At 48.5% G+C, this 24,011-nt stretch overlaps 1 protein-coding gene across 1 annotated transcript; it reads left to right on the forward strand.

Annotated features, from left to right (window-relative positions):
- The first annotated feature begins 14,574 nt into the window (after positions 1 to 14,574).
- Positions 14,575 to 22,619, forward strand: LOC134343516 (arsenite methyltransferase-like). The gene is made up of 3 exons (XM_063042249.1): positions 14,575 to 15,070; positions 15,526 to 15,602; positions 21,422 to 22,619. Exons 1-2 carry the CDS (start codon positions 14,635 to 14,637, stop codon positions 15,582 to 15,584), a joined length of 495 nt encoding a protein of 164 aa, XP_062898319.1. The 5' UTR covers positions 14,575 to 14,634; the 3' UTR covers positions 15,585 to 15,602; positions 21,422 to 22,619.
- The last annotated feature ends 1,392 nt before the right edge of the window (positions 22,620 to 24,011 follow it).

Here is a 24,011-nt window from a genome sequence, read left to right on the forward strand (position 1 = left end):
TCAATTGGTTTGCCATGTTCCTAAATTCCTATTCACATAGTGTGTTGAAATAGTAATCTAGATTAGATTTGAAAGTCTCTAAGATACTACTCTCAACTACACAGCTAGATAGTTGTACCATGTGTCCACAACTCGCTCTGCAATGAAATGCTTCCTGATGTTAGTCTGAAATCTCCCTTTAACCAGTCTCCACCTATGGCCCTGTGTCCTTGTTGATGGATTAATGTTGAACTAGCAGCTGGCATCCACCTTACTTTCACCCGCAATGATTTTGAACACTTCTATCATGTCTCCTCTCATTCTATGTCTACTTCGGCTAAAAAGGTTTAGTTCTTTCAATCTTTCTTCATAGTTCTGCCATGGTCCAGTCCGTGAAGTCCGCATTCCGGTCCACGGTCCAGTCCATCGACTCTTGCTCCAGATTTTCCTGTCTACCCTGTTTCTGTTCCTGTTGAGCACTAATTGAGACAGCTGATTCTTGTTGGGACTGGCTGCATAAATACCTCCAGAGACCAGGGCATGGCTGCTGGATTGTTCTTGTCCTTACTCCTTGTATCCCTTCCACTGCCTTCTATTTCCTCGCCTGAAGCCTTGCCTTGTCTTGCCGGTAACTCTCACCTCGCCTGAAGTCTTGTCTTGGAGCCACCCTGTACCTAGCTCCCTTCCTGTCCCTTGCCTCCATTGGGTAAGCCAGGCTGTATTGCCATTACCCTGTGGTTGGTTCTGTCCCTTCTTGTCCCTTGCCTCCATTGGGTAAGGCAGGCCATATTGCCGTTACCCTGCAGTTGGTTCTGTCCCTTCCTGTCCTTTGCCTCCGTCAGGTGGAGATCCATGCCCTTCCCAGGTGATCCACGCCCTGCCCAGGAGTACCACGCCCTGCCCAGGAGGAGCTTCAAGACCCCAAGCCTCGAGCCTCGCCCCAAGCCAAGCTTCTAGACACCAAGCCTCAAGCCTCTAGTCTCAAGCCTTGCCTCAAGTCTCTGGTCTCAAGCCTCTGGTCTCCAGCCCCGCCTGAAGCCTCTGGTCTCCAGCCCCGCCTCAAGCCTCTGGTCTCCAGCTCCACCTCAAGTCTGAAGACTCCAGCCTCATCCTGCCTGCCTGCCAAGTCACGTCCTTGCCTAGTTCTGGGTCTGAGCCAGAGGCAAGACCCAGGTTCTGGGTCCTTGTCCAGTCTCTGGCTTGGAGTCCAAGCCCATGCTCTTAGCTCTCTTGTCCGGTCCTGTTCCAGGTTCCCAGTTTTCGTGTCCATGTCCTAGCCGTCACCCTGTATCCTAGTCCTGTCCCAAATACTTCAGTGTCTGCGTCTAGCATTTGCGTCCATTCCCAGCCACCACCTTATGACAGAACAATCCAGCCAACCATGGATCCAGTGACACAGACACTGTCGTTTCCCTCTTGCCACCCGGGGTTCCCTTCTGTTAAATACCCTCCCACCCGCCCGGGTTGTCCATTGTCTGTATAGCCTGTTTGGTTGCCAGGAGACTCCCGTAGAGGTGGGGTGGTACTGTCATGGTCCAGTCTGTGAAGTCCGCATTGCAGTTCACGGTCCAGTCCATCGACCCCTGCTCCAGGTTTTCCTCTCTACCCTGTTTCTGTTCCTGTTGAGCACTAATTGAGGCAGCTGATTCTCGTTGGGGCTGGCTGCATAAATACCTTCAGGACCAGGGCGTGGCGGCTGGATTGTTCTTGTCCTTACTCCTTATATCCCTTCCCTACCTTCTGTTTCCTTACCTGCAATTTTTGTCTCACCTTACATTGCCTGAAGCCTTGCCTTGCCTTGCCGGTAACTCTCGCCTCTCCTGAAGTCTTGTCTTGGAGCCACCCTGTATCTAATTCCCTTCCTGTCCCTTGCCTCCACCAGGTAAGTCAGGCCATCTTGCCATTACCCATCGGTTGGTTCTGTCTCTTCCTGTCCCTTGCCTCCGTCGGGTAAGGCAGGCCATATTGCCGTTACCCTGTAGTTGGTTCTGTCCCTTCCTGTCCTTTGCCTCCGTCGGGTAAGGCAGGCCGTATTGCCGTTACCCTGCGGTTTGTTCTGTCCCTTCCTGTCCCTTGCCTCCGTCGGGTAAGGCAGGCCGTATTGCCGTTACCCTGCAGTTGGTTCTGTCCCTTCCTGTCCCTTGCCTCCGTCGGGTGGAGATCCGCACCCTGCCCAGGAGGAGCTTCAAGACCCCAACCCTCGAGCCTCGCCCCAAGCCAAGCTTCTAGACCCCAAGCCTCAAGCCTCCAGTCTCAAGCCTCGCCTCAAGTCTCTAGTCTCAAGTCTCTGGCCTCCATCCCCGCCTCAAGCCTCTGGCCTCCATCCCTGCCTCAAGCCTCTGGTCTCCATCCCCGCCTCAAGTCTCTGGTCTCCATCCCCGCCTCAAGTCTCTGGTCTCCATCCCCGCCTCAAGTCTTTGGGCTCCAGCCTCGCCTCAAGTTTGAAGACTCCAGACTCGTCCTGCCTGCCAGCCAAGTCACGTCCTTGCCTAGTTCTGGGGTCCGAGCCAGACGCAAGACCCAGGTTCTGGGTCCTTGTCCAGTCTCTGGCTCAGAGTCCAATAGTCATAGTAGTCATAGTCATAGTCATACTTTATTGATCCCGGGGGAAATGGTTTTTGTTACAGTTGCACCATAAATAATAAATAGTAATAGAACCATAAATAGTTAAATAGTAGTATGTAAATTATGCCAGTAAATTATGAAATAAGTCCAGGACCAGCCTATTGGCTCAGGATGTCTGACCCTCCAAGGGAGGAGTTGTAAAGTTTGATGGCCACAGGCAGGAATGACCTCCTATGACACTCTGTGTTGCATCTCAGTGAAATGAGTCTCTGGCTGAATGTACTCCTGTGCCCAGCCAGTACATTATGTAGTGGATGGGAGACATTGTCCAAGATGGTAAGCCCGTGCTCCTAGCTCTCTTGTCCGGTCCTGTTCCGGGTTCCTGGTTTTCGTGTTCATGTCCTAGCCCTTACCCTGTATCCTAGTCCTGTCTCTAGTACTTCAGTGTCTGTGTCTAGCACTTGGGTCCATTCCCAGCCACCACCTTATGAAAAGATCGTACCCTGTAAGAATGATTCTAGTCGCCTTCTCTAGACTCTCTCCCGTGCCTTCACATCCCTCACAATATGGAGACCAAAATTGTACACAGTATTCAAGGTGTGGCCTCACAAGCATATTATACAGCTTAAGGAGAACATGTCTAGACTTGAACTCCACTGAGTGCATTATATAGTCCAACAATCTATGAGCCTTCCTCGTCGCTTAAGTGCATTGTCTAGATGTTGATAGTGATGAGTCTACCAGGACACCCAAATCATTCTCATACAGTACACTTTCTAACTAAAGACCCCACACTGTATATTTATATCTAATATTTCTAAGACATAACGGTTAGTAGGTCAATTGCTTATTGTAAATTGTCCTGTGATTAGGTTAGTGTTAAATAGGTGGGTTGCTGAGTGGAGCAGCTCATTTGGCAGCAACGGTCTGCTTCATGTCGTCTCTCTTAATAAATACAGAAGGCATTTTCAATGTACACAGAAGTGTTTAAAATGCTTATAGAGCAGTGTAGTGACTGCAGTAATAGATAGAGGGGATGGGGGTTTAACTAGAATGATTGATCAATGTATATGTACTATCTAACTAGAATGAGGTCTAACCTGAGTAGCTGTTACTTGTGGGAAGAAAGTTTTTAAGACGGTGTCACCAGCAACTTTGATGTATGTTGCTTGAATTTCCAGCATCTGCAGAATTCCTGTTGTTTGCGCCACACTCAGGTTGGAGGAACAACACCTTATATTCCGTCTGGGTAGCCTCCAACCTGATGGCATGAACATTGACTTCTCTAACTTCCGCTAAGGCCCCACCTCCCCCTCGTACCCCATCTGTTACTCATTTTTTTGCACACATTCTTTCTCTCACTCTCCTTTTTCTCCCTCTGTCCCTCTAAATATACCTCTTGCCCATCCTCTGGGTCACCCCCCCCCGTCTTTCTCCCTAGGCCTCCTGTCCCATGATCCTCTCATATCCCCTTTTGCCTATCACCTGTCCAGCTCTCGGCTCTATCCCTCCCCCTCCTGTCTTCTCCTATCATTTTGCATCTCCCCCTCCCCCTCCAGCTTTCAAATCCCTTACTCACTCTTCCTTCAGTTAGTCCTGACGAAGGGTCTCGGCCTGAAACATCGACTGCGCCTCTTCCTATAGATGCTGCTTGGCCTGCTGCGTTCACCAGCAACTTTGATGTATGTTGCTTGAATTTCCAGCATCTGCAGAATTCCTGTTGTTTGTGTGAACTTTTTATTTGTTTTAACAGCCCTATAGCATTTGCCAGAAGAGAGCATTTGGAAATTGGAGTTTGCAGGATCGGTAGTGCCTGTAAGGATTTTTCCTGCCCGCCTTTTTTGTCCCAGACACATACAGGAATGGGAGACTGCAGCCAATGACCTTTTCAGCTGACCTGACCAGAGAAGGTTTCGTGGGTACTGTAGAAACATCTGGAGTGCTGTGGTCAAAAACCATAGTGACTGGGGTGCAGGAGTGGTAATTAGTCCTTGTTTGGTAGTGATGCGCTGACCTTTACTTATTTTTAATATAATGCACAGCCTTTATTTTCCACTCTGTCAAATATCATAGTTGAGTGGTTATGACACATTCAGCTAGTTTTAGTGGTTTCTATCACTCCTGTATTCAAGGCACTTGCTTTGTTTGCAGGTTCAGATTTGAAAAGTCCAGCAGTGAAGTCTCTGCTCACTGGAGGAAGTGTTCTTGGTTTCAGGTGCACAGTGGTGTGAGAGGCTTTGGTGAGCTGCTGCAGTTTATTTAGTGATAGCAGACGATAAATCTGGAGAGCACGATGCTGGAAAGAACTCGCGTTTCATTCGGTGGATGGGATGCCTTTGTGGGGTCTGATTTATACTGAATGCAGATTTTGAAACACTGTTGAACCTGTACTCAGAATCAGAGAATATGGGTCACACGCCCTGACTTGTGCTTTATAGATAGTGGCGAGGCATGGGAGAGTCAATCTCTGCTGAATACCCACCTCTGATCTGCTATTGTCACCACAGTATTTACAGAGCTAGGTGAGTTCAGTATTAGGTCAGTAGTGGAGACTCTGTGGTAAAGATTTGTCTACTTACTTTTGTCCACATACTGCACCAGGATATATGGATCATATACTGGCTTCTACAGCCACCAGAGGACCCACCCATAGACAACCTCCTAGGAGAGCATCATACTCAGCTCAGAGGTTGCTCTGTAGCTACTACTACCAATGCTATTGATTGTTGGTGATTACATGCTCTCTTCGTTTGCTGTTAATTCCCCAGCATTTTGTGATCTGGATATTAATTGCCAAGTATTGGACCATGCAGAAATGTTGACTGGGTGTTGTTGTATGCAGGTGAGGTCTGTTCCAGGGATTTGAGAGGTTGCAAATGGAACTGAAAGTTAAGTAATTCCCTCTTATTTGAACTTATGATGGAAGGTCACTGATCAAACTGCTCAAAATTCAATGTAACTTTTATTATATGACACCACATACAACACTGAGATCCATTTTCCTGTGGGCATACTCAACAAATCTATAGAATAGTAATTATATCAGGATCAATGAAACATCAAACAGAGTGCAGAAGACAACAAACTGTGCACATCCAAGTAAAAATAAATAGCAATAAATAACGAGAATATGAGATAATAAGACAGAGTCCTTAAAGTGAGATAGCTGGCTGCGGGAACATCTCACTGATGGGACAAGTGAGTATAGTTATCCCCTATTATTCAAGATGGTTTAACTGTTCTTGAACCTGGTGGTGTGAGTCCTGAGGCACTCATATCTTCTACCTAATGGTGCCAGTGAGAAGAGAGCATGGCCTGGGAGGTGAGGATTTTTGATAATTGATGCTGCTTTCCTCTGACAGCATTTCATGTACCTGAGCTGAATGGTTGGGAGGGTTATACCCGTGATTACTGGACTGAATCCACTACCTTCTGTTGGATTTTTCCATTCAGAAGCATTAGTGTTCCCATATTTCCCATATCTGGTATGCTGGGTTTTCGCCACGTTGTGGTAAAACCCAGAACACAACAGTATCTCATTTTCCTTCGATGCACCAATCTTGCCCTGAGATCCACAGTTTTGTTCTCCAGCAACTTCACACTTGCTAACAAGATGCTGAGTGGGGTGGGGGTGGGGGTCACATCCCTCTGTGTTTCAGCCTGGCTTGGCAACCCCCACCCGCCTCACTACCAGCCATGGTGATGAACCTTGGTCGGTTAAAGGTGCTGTACTTGCTTGCTTGAGATTTAAGTCTGCTGAGTCCTTCAGAAGTCCGTGAAATCTGTAGATCATTAAGTCAGTTTAAAAGTACATTGCTTAAAGGGAAATTACACACAGCAGATTGTAGTGAGAGTAACTCAAAAGAGGTATATTTAGTGATATCATACATTGCCTGCTGAAGTTCACCATGGTTCATCAGCACCATCTTACAATTCTCTGTAAACTGTTGTGTGTGTGAAAATTCCAGGAGATCAGCAACTAGTGAGATAATCAAACCACCCCCATCAATCATTCCACCATCAAAGTCACTTATGTCATAATTCTTCCCCATTCTGATGTTTGGTCTGAACAACAGAACCATGTCTGCATGCTTTGATGCATTGTGTTGCTGCCACGTGATTGGCTGATTAGGTATTTGCATTACCCAGCAGGTGTAACTACTAAATTGGCACTGAGTGTATTTGTCACACTTAAATCCCAGCAAACTGGATAATCAGCAATGCTGGAGGAATTCAGCACGCTAATGGACAGTCAAAATTTCAGGTCACATGGAATGGCCCAGACAGTTGCTGCCTGACACACTGAGTTCCTCCAGCAGTTTTGGCGTTCCTTCAGATTTCAGCATCTGCAGTGCTGTGTCTCCAAATGGAATTTCAGACCCATTAAGTTATCAGTGGCCTTCTGAAAGGCAGTGTATTTCTTAATGATAAGGAATTGCAAGGAGTACCATCAACACCAAGAAGGCCAGTGCAGAAGGAATTTTCCAGATTGAGAATCACTAAATTCATCTGTAATTCTAGAACGTAACAGCCCACCCCTAACACATCCAGGCAAATGTAAAATCTCCTTAATAAAGTTACTAATAATTTCACCCAGCTGATTAAAATATTTTTGAGGCCTCTTTTAAAATCAGCAAGCAGTTAAAACGAGAGGTGAACTAGGTTGCTTTTGAAGAATAGCTTTCTGGGCTGGCTTAAGCCTTGCCCGAGAACAATTCCTGCCACACGCTTGAGTTTACGAATCAGCACACCAGCGGAGTTCCCAGTCCACGGACCAACCCTGTTGCCTCAGTATCTCTCTCACTCAGCAATTTCAATAAAATTGATCTTACTTCTATTACTGAGACAGTTTTATACAGCATTCAGCAGATTAAAATGTCTTTCTAAAAGTAACTGCATTCTTATTGATGTTAACCTTCCAAAAACACTATGGGGCCAAAGGTTCTTTGATGTGCCCTTGTAAGCAATCACACATATATCAACAAGAGGAATGACAGTACCGAAAGTATTTTCTAAACAGTTAAATCCCACACCTATCCCTCTCTAGTGAATGCAATAAAATGTCAATAGTGACGTTAAGTAAATTATGTCACCCTGCTTAAGATCAATCCACTTATGATGGGGGCAGGTTCGGTCTTAGTCAGTTTGCTGCTTTCCATAAAAGTAATCAGTTTGGGAAAGCAATCCTATAAAAGATTAACAAAATGGACATTACCACCACTCCAAATCATCCTCACCCCCATCCTTCCCAACCATGTCAAAATAAACCTGCTAAATAAATAAGCTTTAGGTTCCTCGGGGTCAGTATCACAAATGACCTGACTTGGTCCAACCAAGCAGAGTTCACTGCCAAGAAGGCCCACCAGCACCTTTACTTCCAGAGAAAACTAAAGAAATTTGGCCTGTCCCCTAAAACCCTCACTAATTTTTATAGATGCACTGTAGAAAGCATTCTCCTCGGGTGCATCACAACCTGGTATGGAAGTTGTCCTGTCAAGACCGAAAGAAGTTGCAGAAGATCGTGAACACAGCGCAGCACATCACACAAACCAATCTTCCGTCCGTGGACTCACTTTACACCACACGCTGTTGGAGCAGTGCTGCCAGGATAATCAAGGACACAACCCACCCAGCCAACAGACTTTTCACCCCTCTTCCCTCCAGGAGGAGGTTCAGGAGCTTGAAGACTTGTACAGCCAGATTTGGGAACAGCTTCTTTCCAACTGTGATAAGACTGCTGAACGGATCCTGACCCGGATCTGGGCCGTACCCTCCAAATATCCGGACCTGCCTCTCAGTTTTTTTGCACTAACTTACTTCTCATTTTTCTATTTTCTATTTATGATTTATAATTTAAATTTTTAATATTTACTAATTTTAACTATTTTTAATATTTTAAATATTTTAATCCATGGAGTGTGAAGCGCAGAATTAAATATCGCTGTGGTGATTGTACATTCTAGTACCAATTGTTTGGTGACAATAAAGCATAAAGTATAAAGTACCTACAGAGTAGAACAATCCTTTGCTAAACTAATAAAACCAATGGCCAGGGATTTGCTCTTGCTTGCACCCTGTCATTAAATTACTTAGCATTGAAATGTTTTGGAAATTCACTGTAGTTGACTACAACAAAATGTTTGTCAATCCTTGTTTATGTAGCATATTTCATAAATTCTACTGTATTTCTTTATTTGTAAATAAGTGCAAGAAACCTATCTCAAGGTAGTATATGATAACATATATATACATAAGGTACTTTGATAATAAATTTACTTTGAGCTTTCTGTCGAGTGGTCAGCCAATCATCTTGCTGTTACCATGGTAACAGAGACCAGCTAGTAATAGGCCACAAACAATCAATGTGCTGTACTTTATTTACATGATATGACACCAGAATTAGGACTGTTTGGTTGATTTTAGAAGATTTTTTTTACCACATTTAACTCAAGAAGTGATTATCCTTATGAAAGTAAGGCCACAGTGTCATTTTTAAAACCTTTGATTAGATGGAAAACACCAGTTAAATTAAAATTTTTTAAAAGAACAGAATTATTAGCCCAGGATAAATGAGGGCTGAATTTGCTAATATCTGCCTATTATTATAAAGAGCGAATCAGTATTTTATATGCAGCTGTAAGCTTTCTGTGTCGAGTGGGCAGACCATCTCATCGTAAGTTGCCTGGCTAATCACTTCTGATCTCTGTCCTGTCCAGCTGGATCTGTATGAGTAGCATGAGTCATGCAGCCTCAGTCACTCAATGTTGGAAGTGAGAGGGCACTCAAGAGGCCACATATACCCTGATTTCACTCGCCCACATACAGTCAGAGTACTGCCTCACACTGTGAAGGTGGAGCATCCTGTTTACCTGGCCAACAAAGAAAAGAATCAGGATTAGGGCATAAGGTATCATAATAGAAGTGAATTAAAAAGAAAGCATTTATTTGCTGGGTATCAAATGTCCTTATATTCACCATAAACCACAAAAGGAATTGGGAGAGTTTTGGATTAAAGATTTTGCAAAGGAAGGAGTAAAGATTTGAGAGCTTATCTAGAGAAAATTACCTTTGGGTGTTCAGGAAGCCATCTGTCCTCTTCTGCTGTAGAACGTACCAAAGAAATGCAATTTTACCTAAGTGTTAAATGGGCCTTTAAGAACCTATCCTTATTGACATTAATTCCTTTATTGACTGTACTATTTTGAGATCTCTTATAGCTGGTTCAAACAAATGCCAAAGACACAATACACACAAAATGCTGGAGGAGCAGCAGGTCAGGCAGCACCTATGGAAAAGAATAAACAGTCAATACTTTGGACCGAGACCCTTCTTCAAGACTTCAGTTTAGTAGGTTAATTGGTGATCTAGGTGTAACTGGGCATCATGAAGTGATGGGTTGGAAGAGCCTGCTCTCATACTCTATCTCTAAATAAATAAATACACCATTTCAGATAGAGATATTGAAGATGACCAAATGCTCTGATCAATGGTATCTGAAGCTGAGTGTGAAAGCTGATAGCATTTGAAAGGTTTTGAGCTCCATTTTCTCAGGAAAATTCCCCATTTTCTTCTCCCTCTTTTTGAGAAGGATGGCTACAAGCATGCTGCTCTGTTCTTCTGGGACTGTTCCAGCATCCAGGCAGTTGGAGCCATGTTTCTGTAAGAATAAGCCTGCTGCAATTCCTCATCTCACACTGGGTCAGTTTCAGGTGAAGGTGGTCCAGTTTGTCTTCCAGGGAGTGAACATTGGAGAGCAGTGTTAAAGGGAGGGCCAGCTTGCAGGGACTCTAGTGTGCTCTCTCACACCGCTTCCAGCAACTCTGGGGGAGGCCGTAACAGCAACACAATGGTATGAGGACTTAGGGAGCCTGGATTTGTTGAGGTTTAGTTAATTATACATCCAGGGATGGTGTAGCCCCTTGACCCACAATATGTTGCCTAACAAATTAAATTAATAGTCGGTTTCTCAACTACACATGTTCTTGATTTTTCAATGACTTTAAGTTCCCTGGCCCAACCATCTCATTTTCACTGGATGTCCTGTCCCTATATACTTTCACTGCGCCCCCCCACCCCCACCATCAGGAGAGTCTTAATGCTCTTCACTTCTTTCTGGACAATAGACCCAAGCAGTTCCCTTCCACCACCACTCTCCTCCATTTGGCTGAACAGGTCCTCATCCTGAACAATTTCTTCTTCAGCTCTTCCCTCTCCCGTCAAACCAAAGGAGTAGCCATGGGCACTCACATGGGTCCCAGCTACACCTGCTTTGTTGTCAACTATGTGGAACTGTCCATGTTCAAAGCCTACACCGGCATTGCTGCCCAGATCTTCCGACACTACATCAACAACTGCATTCCTGCACCCGCACTGAGCTCGTTGACTTCATCAACTTTGCTTTGAACTTCAACTCAAATTTACCTGGTCCATTTCCGACACCTCTCTCTCCTTTCTCAATCTCTTTGATTCCATCCCTGGAGACAGTGATTTCTTTTATAAACCCACTGGCTCTCACAGCTATCTGGACTATTCCTCTTCCCACCCCATCATTTGTAAAAATGCCATCCCCTTCTCTCAGTTCCTCTGCCTCTACCACATCTGCTCTCAGGATGAGACTTTTCATTCCAGAATGAAGAAGATGACTTCCTTCTTCAAAGAAAGGGGCATCCCTTCTTCCACCATCAATTCTGCCCTCACCCGCATCTCTTCCATTTTGCTCACATCTGCCCTCACTCCAGGGATAGGGTTCCTTTGTCCTCACCTGTCACCACACCAGCCTTCATATCCTGCAGATAATTCTCCAGAACTTTCACCACCTCCAACAGAATCCCACCACCAAGCACATCTTTCCCTCCCTCCCCACTTGCTGCTGTCTGCAGGAATTTCTCCTGACACAACTCCCTTGCCCATTTGTCCATCCCCACTGATCTCCCTCCTGGTACTTATCCTTGCAAGTGAAACAAGTGCTACATCTGCCTTCTCACTATTATTCAGGACCCCAAACAGTCCTTCCACGTGAAGTGTCACTTCACCTGTGAGTCTGCTGGGTTCATCTACTACACCCAGTGCTCGCACTGTGGCCTCCTGCATATCGGTGAGACCTGCCGTAGATGGGGAGACTGCTTCGTCGAGCACCTTTGTTCCATCTGCCACGAAAAGCAGGATCACCCAGTAGCCACCTATTTTAATTCCACTTCCCATTCCCATTCTGACATGGCAGTCCATGGCCTCCTCTACTGTCACAATGAAGCCACACTCCGGTTGGAGGAGCAACACCTTATATTCTGCCTAAGTAGTGTCCAATCTGATGGCATGAACATCGGTTTCTCAAACTTCTGATAATGTCCCCCCCCCGCAACTTTCACCATCCCCCATTCCTGTTTTCCTCTCTCACCTTGTCTCCTTACCTGCCCATCACCTTTCTCTGGTTCTCCTCCCCTTTCCCTTTCTTCCATGGTCTTCTGCCCTCTCCTATCAGACTCCCCCTTCTCCAGCCCTGTATCTCTTTCACGAATCAACTTCCCAGCTCTTTACTTCACCCCTCCTCTTCTCCCAGTTTCACCTACCACCTGACACCTTGCCCTTCTTCCTCCTCCACCCCTACCTTCTTACTCTAACTTCTTCCCTTCCTCTCCTGTCCTGATAAAGGGTCTCTGCCTTTCCAAGCCTGGCCTGCTGAGTTCCTCCAGCATTTTGTGTGTGTTGCTTTGCATGTTTCCCAAGTACACTAATGTCTTCTTCCCCCCTCCCACAGTGTACACATACAGTATTTCCATTTTCTGTGCATTCCCGTGCCTGTCTGAGAGTGCTCAAATGCCTCCATTGTATTTCCCTCCTGCACCACACCAGGCAGAACATCCCAGCATAGTCAATGTGGATTAGGACAACCGGAATAGCCACAATGGAGTGGCTGCTGAAGAGGTTTAACCAGCTCGCACTTGGATTAAGAGATTATCAGGGAAGGAGAAATTGGATAAGGCTGATTTGTTTATCCTGGACCATCAAAGGCCAAGGGACAACCTGACGAAAGGAGAGACATAACCAAGACAGCCTTTATCCCAATGTGGAAATGTCAAACACTAAGGTGTTTAAGGTGAGGTGGGATGGGGAAATACAAAGGAGAGTTTTGAGACATGTTTCCTTTTACACAGGAGCTGCCTGGAATTCCCCGTCAGGAGAGGTGGTGCGTGCAGATCAAGTAGCAATGGTTAAGCAGCTTTTAGACGGGTGTCTGAATAAGGGGATGTAGGCCCGGTGCAGACTGCTTAAACTGGCAATATTGGTCAGCACAGACATACCGACCTATTCACGTTCTGTGCTGCTTCTGTGTTTTATCCGGTCACCTCCTGCCCCCAACACCTGTCCCGCTCCAGCACTCACGGTTGTTGCTGTTTCTTGTGGGATACTGTCCGGCTAAATAATCTCTTACCATCCTCTCCACAACATCCAGCCGGAATGAACTCACCAACCGTAACACATTTAAAAAGAAAACTGAGGGGTGGCTGACAGGAAACTCCACGTCCCTGTGCAACTCCCATGCTCTGCCGTGATAACTGATCACAAACATTGGCATCTGCTCCAGGTTAATGCAACCATGCACTTGGTATTTATATTCATTTGATAGCTTGTTTTTTTTTAATCCAAAAAAAGGAAAAGAAAATCTGCAGATGCTGGAAATCCAAATAAACGCACACAAAATGTTGCAGGAACTCACCAGGCCAGGCAGCATCTATGGGAAAGAGTACTGGGAGTACTCTCTGCTGGGGGAGAAGCTGACAGCGATGCAGGTGGATGATTCCCTGGTATCATGGATTCTTGATTACCTGACTAGCAGACCACAGTACGTGTGCTTGCAACACTGTGTGTCCGACAGAGTGATCAGCAGCACTGGGGACTGTCTTGTCTCCCTTTCTCTTCACCATTTACACCTCAGACTTCAAATACTGCATAAAGTCTTGTCATCTTCAGAAGTTTTCGGATGACTCTGCCATAGTTAGATGCATCAGCAAGGGAGATGAGGCTGAGTACAGGGCTACAGTAGGAAACTTTGTCATATGGTGTGAGCAGAATTATCTGCAGCTTAATGTGAAAAAGACTAAGGAGCTGGTGGTAGACCTGAGGAGAGCTAAGGTACCGGTGACCCCTGTTTCCATCCAGGGGGTCAGTGTGGACATGGTGGAGGATTACAAATACCTGGGGATACGAATTGACAATAAACTGGACTGGTCTAAGAACACTGAGGCTGTCTACAAGAAGGGTCAGAGCCGTCTCTATTTCCTGAGGAGACTGAGGTCCTTTAACATCTGCCGGACGATGCTGAGGATGTTCTACGAGTCTGTGGTGGCCAGTGCTATCATGTTTGCTGTTGTGTGCCGGGGCAGCAGACACCAACAGAATCAACAAACTCATTCGTAAGGCCAGTGATGATGAGGGGATGGAACTGTACTCTCTCGCGATGGTGTCTGAAAAGAGGATGCTGTCTAAGTTGCATGCCATCTTGGTCAATGTCTCCCATCCACTACATAATGTACTGGCTGGGCACAGGAGTACAATCAGCCAGAGACTCATTCCATCGAGATGCAGCACAGAGCGTCATAGGAAGTCATTCCTGCCTGTGGCCATCAAACTTTACAACTTCTCCCTTGGAGGGTCAGACACCCTGAGCCAATAGGTTGGTCCTGCACTTATTTCATAATTTACTGGCATAACTTACATACTACTATTTAACTATTTATTACTATTTTCTACTACTATTCTATTACTATTTATTATTTCTATGACTATTACTATTTACTAATAGTAATATTACTATTGCTATTACTATTTCTATTACTATTTATTATTTATGGTGCAACTGTAACGAAAACAAATTTCCCCCGGGATCAATAAAGTATGACTATGAAACTATGAAACAGTCAACTTTTCGTCTGAGACTTTAGTAACAAAAATGTTGCCAGCTGATTGGCGAATGTAATTTGTGTAAGGACGCCCCCTCGCCTCTGTATGGCTGATAGAGCTGTCAATCACACAGCAAGCGTAAGCGCTGTGATCCGAAATTGCAACCGCAGTGGGCATTGCGGTTTTGTAGACATGCTCGCTGATCGGATTACGCGGCATCTCGGGAACCCCAGCCACGGCCTGTGGGGCTGGCTACTAAAAAAGTTTTTTGAGCGGAATAACAGATTTCTGGAGGCGACTGCCGTGAAGTTGTGTAATATCCAGCCCGGGAATGTGGTGCTGGAACTGGGATTCGGCCCAGGTCTGGGCCTGCAGGAAGCTGCCCGCCGCCTCACACACCCCCCGGGCAAACTGTACGGCTTGGATATCTCGGAGTACATGCATGATGTGGCCAGCGAGAGGATGCGGGCGGAGATACTGGCGGGCAAAGTGAAACTGTTCGTGGGTAGCGTCGAGCAAATCCCTCTGGAGGAAGGAGTGGTGGACAGGGTTTATCACTGCAACTGTTACTACTTCTGGCCTGACCTGCGAGTAGGGAGCAGGGAGATCCGGAGAGTGATGAAGCCAGGTAAAACACCGGACGTTTGATTCCTAAATCTTCCAGGAAACGAGAGGTTTCCAGAAGGGGAGTGGGAAAGATGGAAATCGGGAGGAAAATATCCTCGGATTAGAAATTTCTCTAACACTGATACATACATCCGGGTTAACGCTGATAAAGTTTCTATGTATTCACTCAGTCAGAAACAGTGGACTCATTGGGGGGGGGGGGGTTACTGACGTTGTGCGCTCTCCACAATTACTTCAGTTCATTGAATTAAACTCCCTTCTGAAATCCAGCCACTAATCCCGACCCAGAGTCTCGGAGCGACCCTGGCTGCGAACTGGTGACGGCTCCTGTCGATCTCATATCCCTTTTGCCAATCACCTGTCCAGCTCTTGGCTCCATCCCTCCCCCTCCTGTCTTCTCCTATCATTTTGGATCTCCCCCTCCCACTTTCAAATCTCTTACTAACTCTTCAACAGGAATTCTGCAGATGCTGGAAATTCAAGCAACTGTAGCAATGTGCTACACACAGCGCTAGAATAACCACACGGAGTCGGTGAGTTAGAGTTGCGATGAAAGAGATTTATTCAAACTTCGCGGCCCGCTTTAAAGCCTTCCCGTTCCCGCCCTCCCTGGGCGGGACTACTGTGGGGAATGTATATTCCCAGACCCTTTCCGCGCACGGGATTTCCCCCATGCTGGTGAAGATGGCCTGGCGCCCTTTTTGCTGCCGGCCCTCTGCCTGCGCGCGCTGTTGTGAGCCGGTTCGTGGGTGCCAGAAAGTGGGTCGCCACATAACCCCCCCCCTCCCAGAACCGGCGATACCTCCCCCAGTGTCCACAGTCTGGATCGGCCTCTGTTTGGGAGGTCTGCCCCTGCGCCGCGTTGCCTGAGCTTGGACCGGTTGCGCCAAGTCCACATGGGCCGGTTTGAGTCGGTCCACCGTGAAAACCTCCTCTCTCCCCCCAATGTCCAGCACGAACGTGGACCCGTTGTTCCTGATCGCCTTAAACGGCCCCTCGTAGGGCCGCTGTAGCGGTCCCCGGTGTCCGCCCCGTCGTACAAAAAGAAACTTACAGTTCTGCAGGTCTTTGGGTACGCAGGTCGGGCTCTGTCCGTGCTGTGAAGTGGGTATGGGGGCCAGGTTACCGAGCCTCTCCCGTAGTCTGTCCAGGACTGCTGTGGGTTCTTCCTCTTGCCCCCTTGGGGCTGGTATGAACTCTCCTGGGACGACCAGGGGCGCGCCGTACACCAACTCGGACGACGAGGTGTGTAGATCCTCTTTGGGTGCCGTGCGGATTCCGAGCAGGACCCAGGGAAGTTCGTCCACCCAGTTAGGCCCCTCCAGGCGGGCCATGAGAGCCGATTTCAGGTGACGGTGGAAGCGTTCCACTAGTCTGTTCGACTGTGGGTGGTAGGCAGTTGTGTGGTGTAGCTGTGTTCCTAAAAGTCTGGCCATAGCCGACCACAGGCTAGAGGTGAACTGGGCGCCCCTGTCGGAGGTAATGTGGGCCGGTACCCCGAAGCGGGCTACCCAGGTTGCGATCAGTGCTTGGGCACAGGATTCGGAGGTGGTGTCGCTGAGCGGGACTGCCTCTGGCCATCTGGTGAACCGGTCTATCATAGTTAGGAGGTACCGCGCTCCTTGTGACACTGGCAGGGGCCCCACGATATCCACATGGATGTGGTCGAACCTCCGGCGGGTGGGTTTGAACCGCTGCGGTGGAGCCTTGGTGTGCCGCTGCACCTTGGCCGTTTGGCACTGCATGCACGTTTTGGCCCATTCATTGACCTGTTTACGAAGTCCATGCCACACGAACCTGTTGGAGACCAGCCGGACAGTTGTCCTGATGGAGGGGTGCGCTAAGTTGTGAATGGATTCGAACACCCGCCGGCGCCAGGCTGCTGGGACGACGGGGCGGGGTTGGCCGGTAGCTACGTCACATAGTAGGGTCCTCTCACCTGGGCCTACGGGGAGGTCTTGGAGCTGCAAACCGGAGACTGCAGTCCTGTAACTGGGGATCTCAGCGTCTGCTTGCTGTGCCTCTGCCAGCGCTGCATAGTCCATCCCTTGGGACAGGGCCTGTATGGTAGGTCTGGAAAGTGCGTCTGCCACGACATTGTACTTTCCAGAGACATGCCGGATGTCCGTCGTGTACTCGGAGATGTAGGACAGATGTCGCTGCTGGCGGGACGACCAGGGGTCGGACACCTTAGTGAACGCAAAGGTAAGCGGTTTGTGGTCTATGAACGCGGTGAAGGGCCTACCTTCTAAGAAGTACCTGAAATGCCGGATTGCCAGGTATAGTGCCAATAGCTCCCGGTCGAAAGCACTGTATTTGAGTTCGGGTGGTCGTAGGTGTTTGCTAAAGAATGCCAGGGGTTGCCAGCGACCCTCGATGAGTTGTTCCAGCACTCCGCCGACTGCTGTGTTGGATGCGTCCACCGTGAGGGCAGTAGGAACGTCCGTTCTGGGGTGCACTAGCATCGCGGCGTTTGCCAAGGCTTCTTTGGTTTTAACGAAAGCGGTTGCGGCCTCTTCGTTTCAGGTAATGTCCTTGCCCTTACCCGACATTAGAGTGAACAAGGGGCGCATGGTTCGGGCTGCTGAGGGGAGGAAACGGTGGTAGAAATTCACCATACCCATGAATTCCTGCAAGCCTTTGATTGCGTTGGGTCGGGGGAAGTGGCGGACCGCGTCTACCTTGGCGGGCAGCGGGGTTGCCCCGTCTTTAGTAATCCTGTGGCCCAGGAAGTCGATGGTGTCGAGTCCGAACTGGCATTTGGCTGGATTGATTGTAAGGCCGAATTCACTCAGGCGGGAGTAGAGCTGGCGGAGGTGGGACAGATGCTCCTGCCGACTACTGCTGGCTATGAGGATGTCATCCAAATAGATGAATGCAAAGTCCAGGTCGCGTCCCACCGCATCCATTAGCCGCTGGAAAGTCTGTGCGGCGTTCTTTAGACCAAACGGCATTCGGAGGAATTCGAAAAGTCCAAACGGGGTGATAAGTGCTGTTTTGGGGATGTCGTCCGGATGTACAGGGATTTGATGGTATCCCCGGACGAGGTCTACCTTGGAAAAGATCCTTGCGCCGTGTAGGTTTGCTGCGAAGTCTTGAATGTGCGGCACAGGGTAGCGGTCTGGCGTTGTAGCCTCGTTCAGCCTGCGGTAGTCACCGCATGGTCTCCAGCCCCCCGTTGCCTTGGGCACCATGTGAAGGGGGGAGGCCCATGGGCTGTCGGACTGTCGTATGATCCCTAATTCCTCCATCTTCTTGAACTCCTCCTTCGCCAGTCGGAGCTTGTCCGGGGGAAGCCTTCGAGCACGGGCGTGGAGGGGTGGTCCCTGGGTCGGGATGTGGTGCTGTACTCCGTGTCTGGGCATGGCTGCCGTGAACTGCGGTGTCAGTACTGATGGGAAATCCGCCAGGACCCTGGTGAATTCATCGTCGGACAGCGTGATGGAGTCCAGGTGTGGGGCTGGCAACTGTGCTTCACCCAGGAAGAACGTTTGAAAAGTCTTGGTGTGGACTAATCGCTTCCCTTGCAAGTCGACCAGCAGGCTGTGGGCTCTTAGAAAATCTGCCCCCAGCAGTGGTTGGGCCACGGTGGCCAGTGTGAAGTCCCACATGAACCGGCTGGAGCTGAACTGTAGCCGCACCGTGCGGGTGCCGTAGGTTCGTATTGTGCTGCCATTAGCGGCCCTCAGGGTGGGTCCCGGTTCTCTGTTGCGGGTGTTGTAACTCGTTGGAGGTAAGACGCTGATCTCCGCTCCGGTGTCGACCAAAAAGCGGCGTCCCGACTGCTTGTCCCAGACGTACAGGAGGCTGTCCTGATGGCCAGCCACCGTAGCCATCAGCGGCGGCTGGCCCTGGCGTTTCCCGGGAATTTGCAGGGCGGTCTGCAGCGGCGGGCCTCCGTGCCCCACCGCTGGTGGTAGAAACACCATTGTTCGTTGGGCTCCTCACTCCCGTCGCCGGGTTTTGTAGGCTCTGCTGCCGGGCCTGGTCTGGTCTGTCGTTGGGCACGCGGCTTGGTGATCTGTGTGACGGGCGCCCCTCTCTCTTTCCTGGCATTCCACAGCACATCTGCTCGGCCGCCACCTCCCGGGGGTTGCTGAAATCTGCGTCGGACAGCAGCAGGCATATGTCCTCGGGCAGTTGCTCTAGGAACGCCTGCTCAAACATGAGGCAGGGTTTGTGTCCTTCAGCCAGGGCCAGCATCTCGTTCATTAATGCTGACGGCGGCCTGTCTCCCAAACCATCCAGGTGCATTAAGCGGTGTGCTCGTTCGCGCCGTGAGAGTCCGGAAGTCCTTATGAGCAGGGCTTTGGATGCTGTGTATTTGCCGTCCTCCGGGGGCGACTGTATAAACTCCTCAACTTGTGCAGCAGTCTCCTGGTCGAGGGAGCTCAGCACATAGTAGTAGCGAGTGGACTCCGAGGTTATCTGCCGAATGTGGAATTGTGCTTCTGCTTGTTCGAACCATAAATGGGGTCGCAGCGTCCAGAAGCTTGGCAGTTTTAACGAAACTGCGTGAACAGATGCAGCATCGGTCATCTCTGGTCCAAATATCGTTTGGGCCGTCGGGGTCACCAATTGTAGCGATGTGCTACACACAGCGCTAGAATAACCACACGGAGTCGGTGAGTTAGAGTTGCGATGAAAGAGATTTATTCAAACTTCACGGCCCGCTTTAAAGCCTTCCCGTTCCCGCCCTCCCTGGGCGGGACTACTGTGGGGAATGCATATTGCCAGACCCTTTCTGCGTGCGGGATTTTCCCCCTGCTGGTGAAGATGGCCTGGCGCCCTTTTTGGGGCCGACCCTCTGCCTGCGCGCGCTGTTGTGAGCCGGTTCGTGTGTGCCAGAAAGTGGGTCGCCACACAACACACATAAAAGTTGCTGGTGAACGCAGCAGGCCTGGCAGCATCTCTAGGAAGAGGTACAGACGAAGGGTCTCGGCCTGAAACGTCGACTATACCTCTTCCTAGAGATGCTGCCTGGCCTGCTGCGTTCACCAGCAACTTTGATGTGTGTTGTCGATCCAGTGTCGTGTTTAATCGGTAATGTACCAGGATACAGAGAAAAAAATCAAAATATCGGGGCAGGACAAAGGGAACATCACTAATAGAATGCAGAATATAGTGATACAGTTACAGAGAAAGTGCAGAGCGGGAAGGCAGTGAGGTGCAAGGCCACGACGAGGTCAATTGTGAGGCTCAGCTCCCTTCAGGAGTCTGGTAACAGTGGCAGAGGTGCGGCCTTGAGCCTGGTAGTGTGTGCTTTCAAAACGTATGTTCCGAATGGCAGCCAGGCGCTTCAGACTTTGCTTCAGCGAACAGGACGATGACAGCAGTTGCGAAGGGTTGTTTGACGACAGAGCGGTCAGGAGGGCTGACGCTGGAACTCTTCACCGATGTTTCTGAAAAGCGGGAGCTTGGTTTGACATATCGTTGTTCAACCCCACTCCCTGCCCTGTGTGCGGCTCCTATCGCTTACCACGGGTCTCAGTGTGGGTTCGGGATCTGATGCACGCAGGGCACGGCTTTACTGGTGTTAGAGAAATTCTTACCCCAATCTGGGGAATACTTTGCGTGCGGAATCTCCGGCTTTCTGCACCACAACGGCTGCAAGGACTGCCACAATCAACTATTCACAATATCCATTTACGTGTATGAGGAATTTACCTTTTGTCAGCGCGCGATATGAAACAAAAAAACCAGCATTCAACATTTATAAAGGAGAAAGAAGGATATAAAAATAAAGTTAGATGTTAAAGTGTAGGTGTTAAAATGTGCAGAAGTATATAAATACCAGCATATATTTACAATGTAACAGCATTATAAACAGTGGCATAACGTGTTTACACTGCAGTGCAGTGACAAGGCTAATTTATAGAGAAGGGTGGAGGGAGTTAAATGGAATGGTCAATCAGATTAACTGCCTGGGGGAAGATTTTTTTTAAACTGTGTAGTTTTTGTTGTAATAGCTCGATAGCGCTTTCCAGAAGAGGGCATTTAGAAAAGACAATTTTCAAGGTGGGTCATGTCTGCAGTGACGTTTTCTGTCCTCTTCATTGTCCTGGGCACTTATAAGTCATGGTGTGATGGCAGACTGCGGCCAATGACCCTTTCTTCTGACCTGGCAGCAGAAGATCTCCTGGGCACCATACACAAGTCCTGTGCTCAAAGACCCCAGTGACTGGAGGTAGTGGGTTGGTAATTAAGACATTGTGTGAAGTAATGCCGGATCTGTAGGTCGACTTAATTGGAGACTTGTCCTGTCATGCTTCAGACTCTACTCTTCAGCTTTGATGAGAGTCCTGATGAAGGATCTCAGCCTGAAACTTTGACTGTTTATTCCCCTCCACAGATGCTGCCTGAACTCGTGTGTGTGTTGCTCCAGATTTCCAGTATCTGCAGAATCTTTTGTATCTAGGCCTTGTTACGTACCCCGTAACTGGGTTGCCAAACCAGCAGAAATGGATCACTCAGTTGGAGTCTGGAGTACTAGAACTAAGAAAGTTTTATTAAAGAAACAAGCAACACAGTAATCGAAAGGATAATAAATGCAACAATTCAACAATGATAACCACACATGTGCACAGAATTAAGATAACAGCATCAATCAAGCTCTATCATTGTCTAGGGGTAAATGACCAATTTCAAAATGACTCAAAGTTCAGTCCAGTTTAGTAGTTCAGTTCGCAGTAATCGTTGCCATGGCGATGGACAAGGTGGGGGAAGAGAGACAGAATAGGAACAACTGATCATTCAGAACACTGCTTCACTCACAGACCAGCGGGATGGCTCACAGACCAGCGAGATGGCTCACAAACAGCTTTTGGGCAGGTCCTTGGTGATGTCACCTGAGGTCACCGACTGTGACCCCTCCTCCAGATGCGGTCGATCCTCTGCAGTGAACCCGGCACCCAGGCAAGGGCGGACACACACCGGGTTCCCGCTGATCGTACCTTTCCACCCTTGTCGTTGTCCGGTACTTCTCACCCACTCGTGAGAAGCGCACCGCTTCCAGGGTCTCGTTACCTCGGGTGGCGTGTGTGTGTGTCTTAGCGAACCTGTCCCCTTTTTATCCCCCTGCTGGGGTATCGCCTGTCCATCACTTCAAACAGTTCAGGGTTCAAAGGGGGGAGCCGCTCCAGACAGCTCTTCCTCCCACATCCCTTCATTACACATCCCCAGACGCTGCTCCATTGTTCCTTATCTCTCCTTCCCCTGAGGGCAGGTGGCAGACCAACTGCTGATGCCACTGATGCTAGCCCAGGCCAGCAAACATCTTAATTTTATGTGTATTCTCGTAACAGCCTCTATGTCAGATTTCCCCCTCAAGCATTCTTCCCTTATAGGCTGCTCTTGACAGTGAACTCACTTCAAAGACGTCCAGCAAGCCTGACTGTTTCCTCCTTTTGCACTGGACAGGGGGGCTGATGGTCACAACCTTGCGTCTGGAGTTGTTGCAGAAGATGGTTGCCACTGGACTGCTGAAGGGGACAAAGTGGCAACCTGAGCCATACATGGAGGCTCTCCTTGAGTCCGGATTTGTTGATGTGCGAATGGAGGACCACCAGATGAATGGAGAAATGTTTCAGGCCATCTTTGCTGCAGCCAAGGAGGCATGAATGTGATGACTCCTGAACCATTCTATCACAGTAGCCTGATGCTGTCAGCGGATCTTTTACCAGTGTGAGGCATTTTAATGAATTAAAGTTGATTTACATTTTATAATCTGTTAACATTATTAAAAAGTTAATATGTGCAGCAGAATTTTATGATAGGCTGAGATGGTTGTGCTGTGAAGAACTCTCCCATTCTTTACCCTGAGCAGCTGGCAGAAAATAAGTTGTGTCCCATTAGAGTTTGCTCCCGCTCTCTGAACCCATTGATCAGATTGCTGCACAAGGCATTCTCGAGCAACATTGTCATAAAAAACTTGTGGTCCAAAGAGAATTAAGGTGTCCTGCATTTGTTTTTCAAGGTACACACATCAAAGTTGCTGGTGAACGCAGCAGGCCAGGCAGCATCTCTAGGAAGAGGTACAGTCGACGTTTCGGGCCAAGACCCGTCGTCAGGACTAACTGAAAGAAGAGCTAGTAAGAGATTTGAAAGTGGGAGGGGGAGGGGGAGATCCAAATTGATAGGAGAAGACAGGAGGGGGAGGGATGGAGCCAAGAGCTGGACAGGTGATTGGCAAAAGGGATATGAGAGGATCACGGGACAGGAGGCCCAGGGAGAAAGAAAGGGGGGGGGGACCCAGAGGATGGGCAAGGGGTATAGTGAGAGAGATAGAGGGAGAAAAAGGAGAGAGAGAGAAAGAATGTGTGTATATAAATAAATAACGTATGGGGTATGAGGGGGAGGGGGCATTGGCGGAAGTTTGAGAAGTCAATGTTCATGCCATCAGGTTGGAGGCTACCCAGACGGAATATAAGGTGTTGTTCCTCCAACCTGAGTGTGGCTTCATCTTTACAGTAGAGGCAGCCGTGGATAGACATATCAGAATGGGAATGGGTTATGGAATTAAAATGTGTGACATATCAGAATGGGCCCCACCAGCAACTTTGATGTGTGTTGCTTGAATTTCCAGAATCTGCAGAATTCCTCGTGTTTTTGTTTTTCAAGGTGTCCACTTTGATCCCAGCAAACTGGAAACTCAGAAATACACAAAACGCTGGAGGAACTTGGCAGGTCAGGTGACATCTATGGTGGGACGTGGACAGTCAAGGCTTTGGGTCATCTGAACTGCTCTGGAAAGATGCTGCCTTACCTGCAGAGTCCCGCCAGCATGTTCTGTGTTGCTGTAGATTTGAGAATCTGCAGTTTCTTGTGTCTCCAAGGGGGATGTCAGGCACATTAAGTTATCACTGGCTTTCTGAAAGCCAGAAACATTTTCCTCATGACAGAGAGAGGAATCTTCTAAAGAATCACCAGAGTTAACATTAACA

The sequence above is a fragment of the Mobula hypostoma genome, chromosome 3, assembly GCF_963921235.1.
Source record: "Mobula hypostoma chromosome 3, sMobHyp1.1, whole genome shotgun sequence".
Taxonomy (NCBI): domain Eukaryota; kingdom Metazoa; phylum Chordata; class Chondrichthyes; order Myliobatiformes; family Myliobatidae; genus Mobula; species Mobula hypostoma.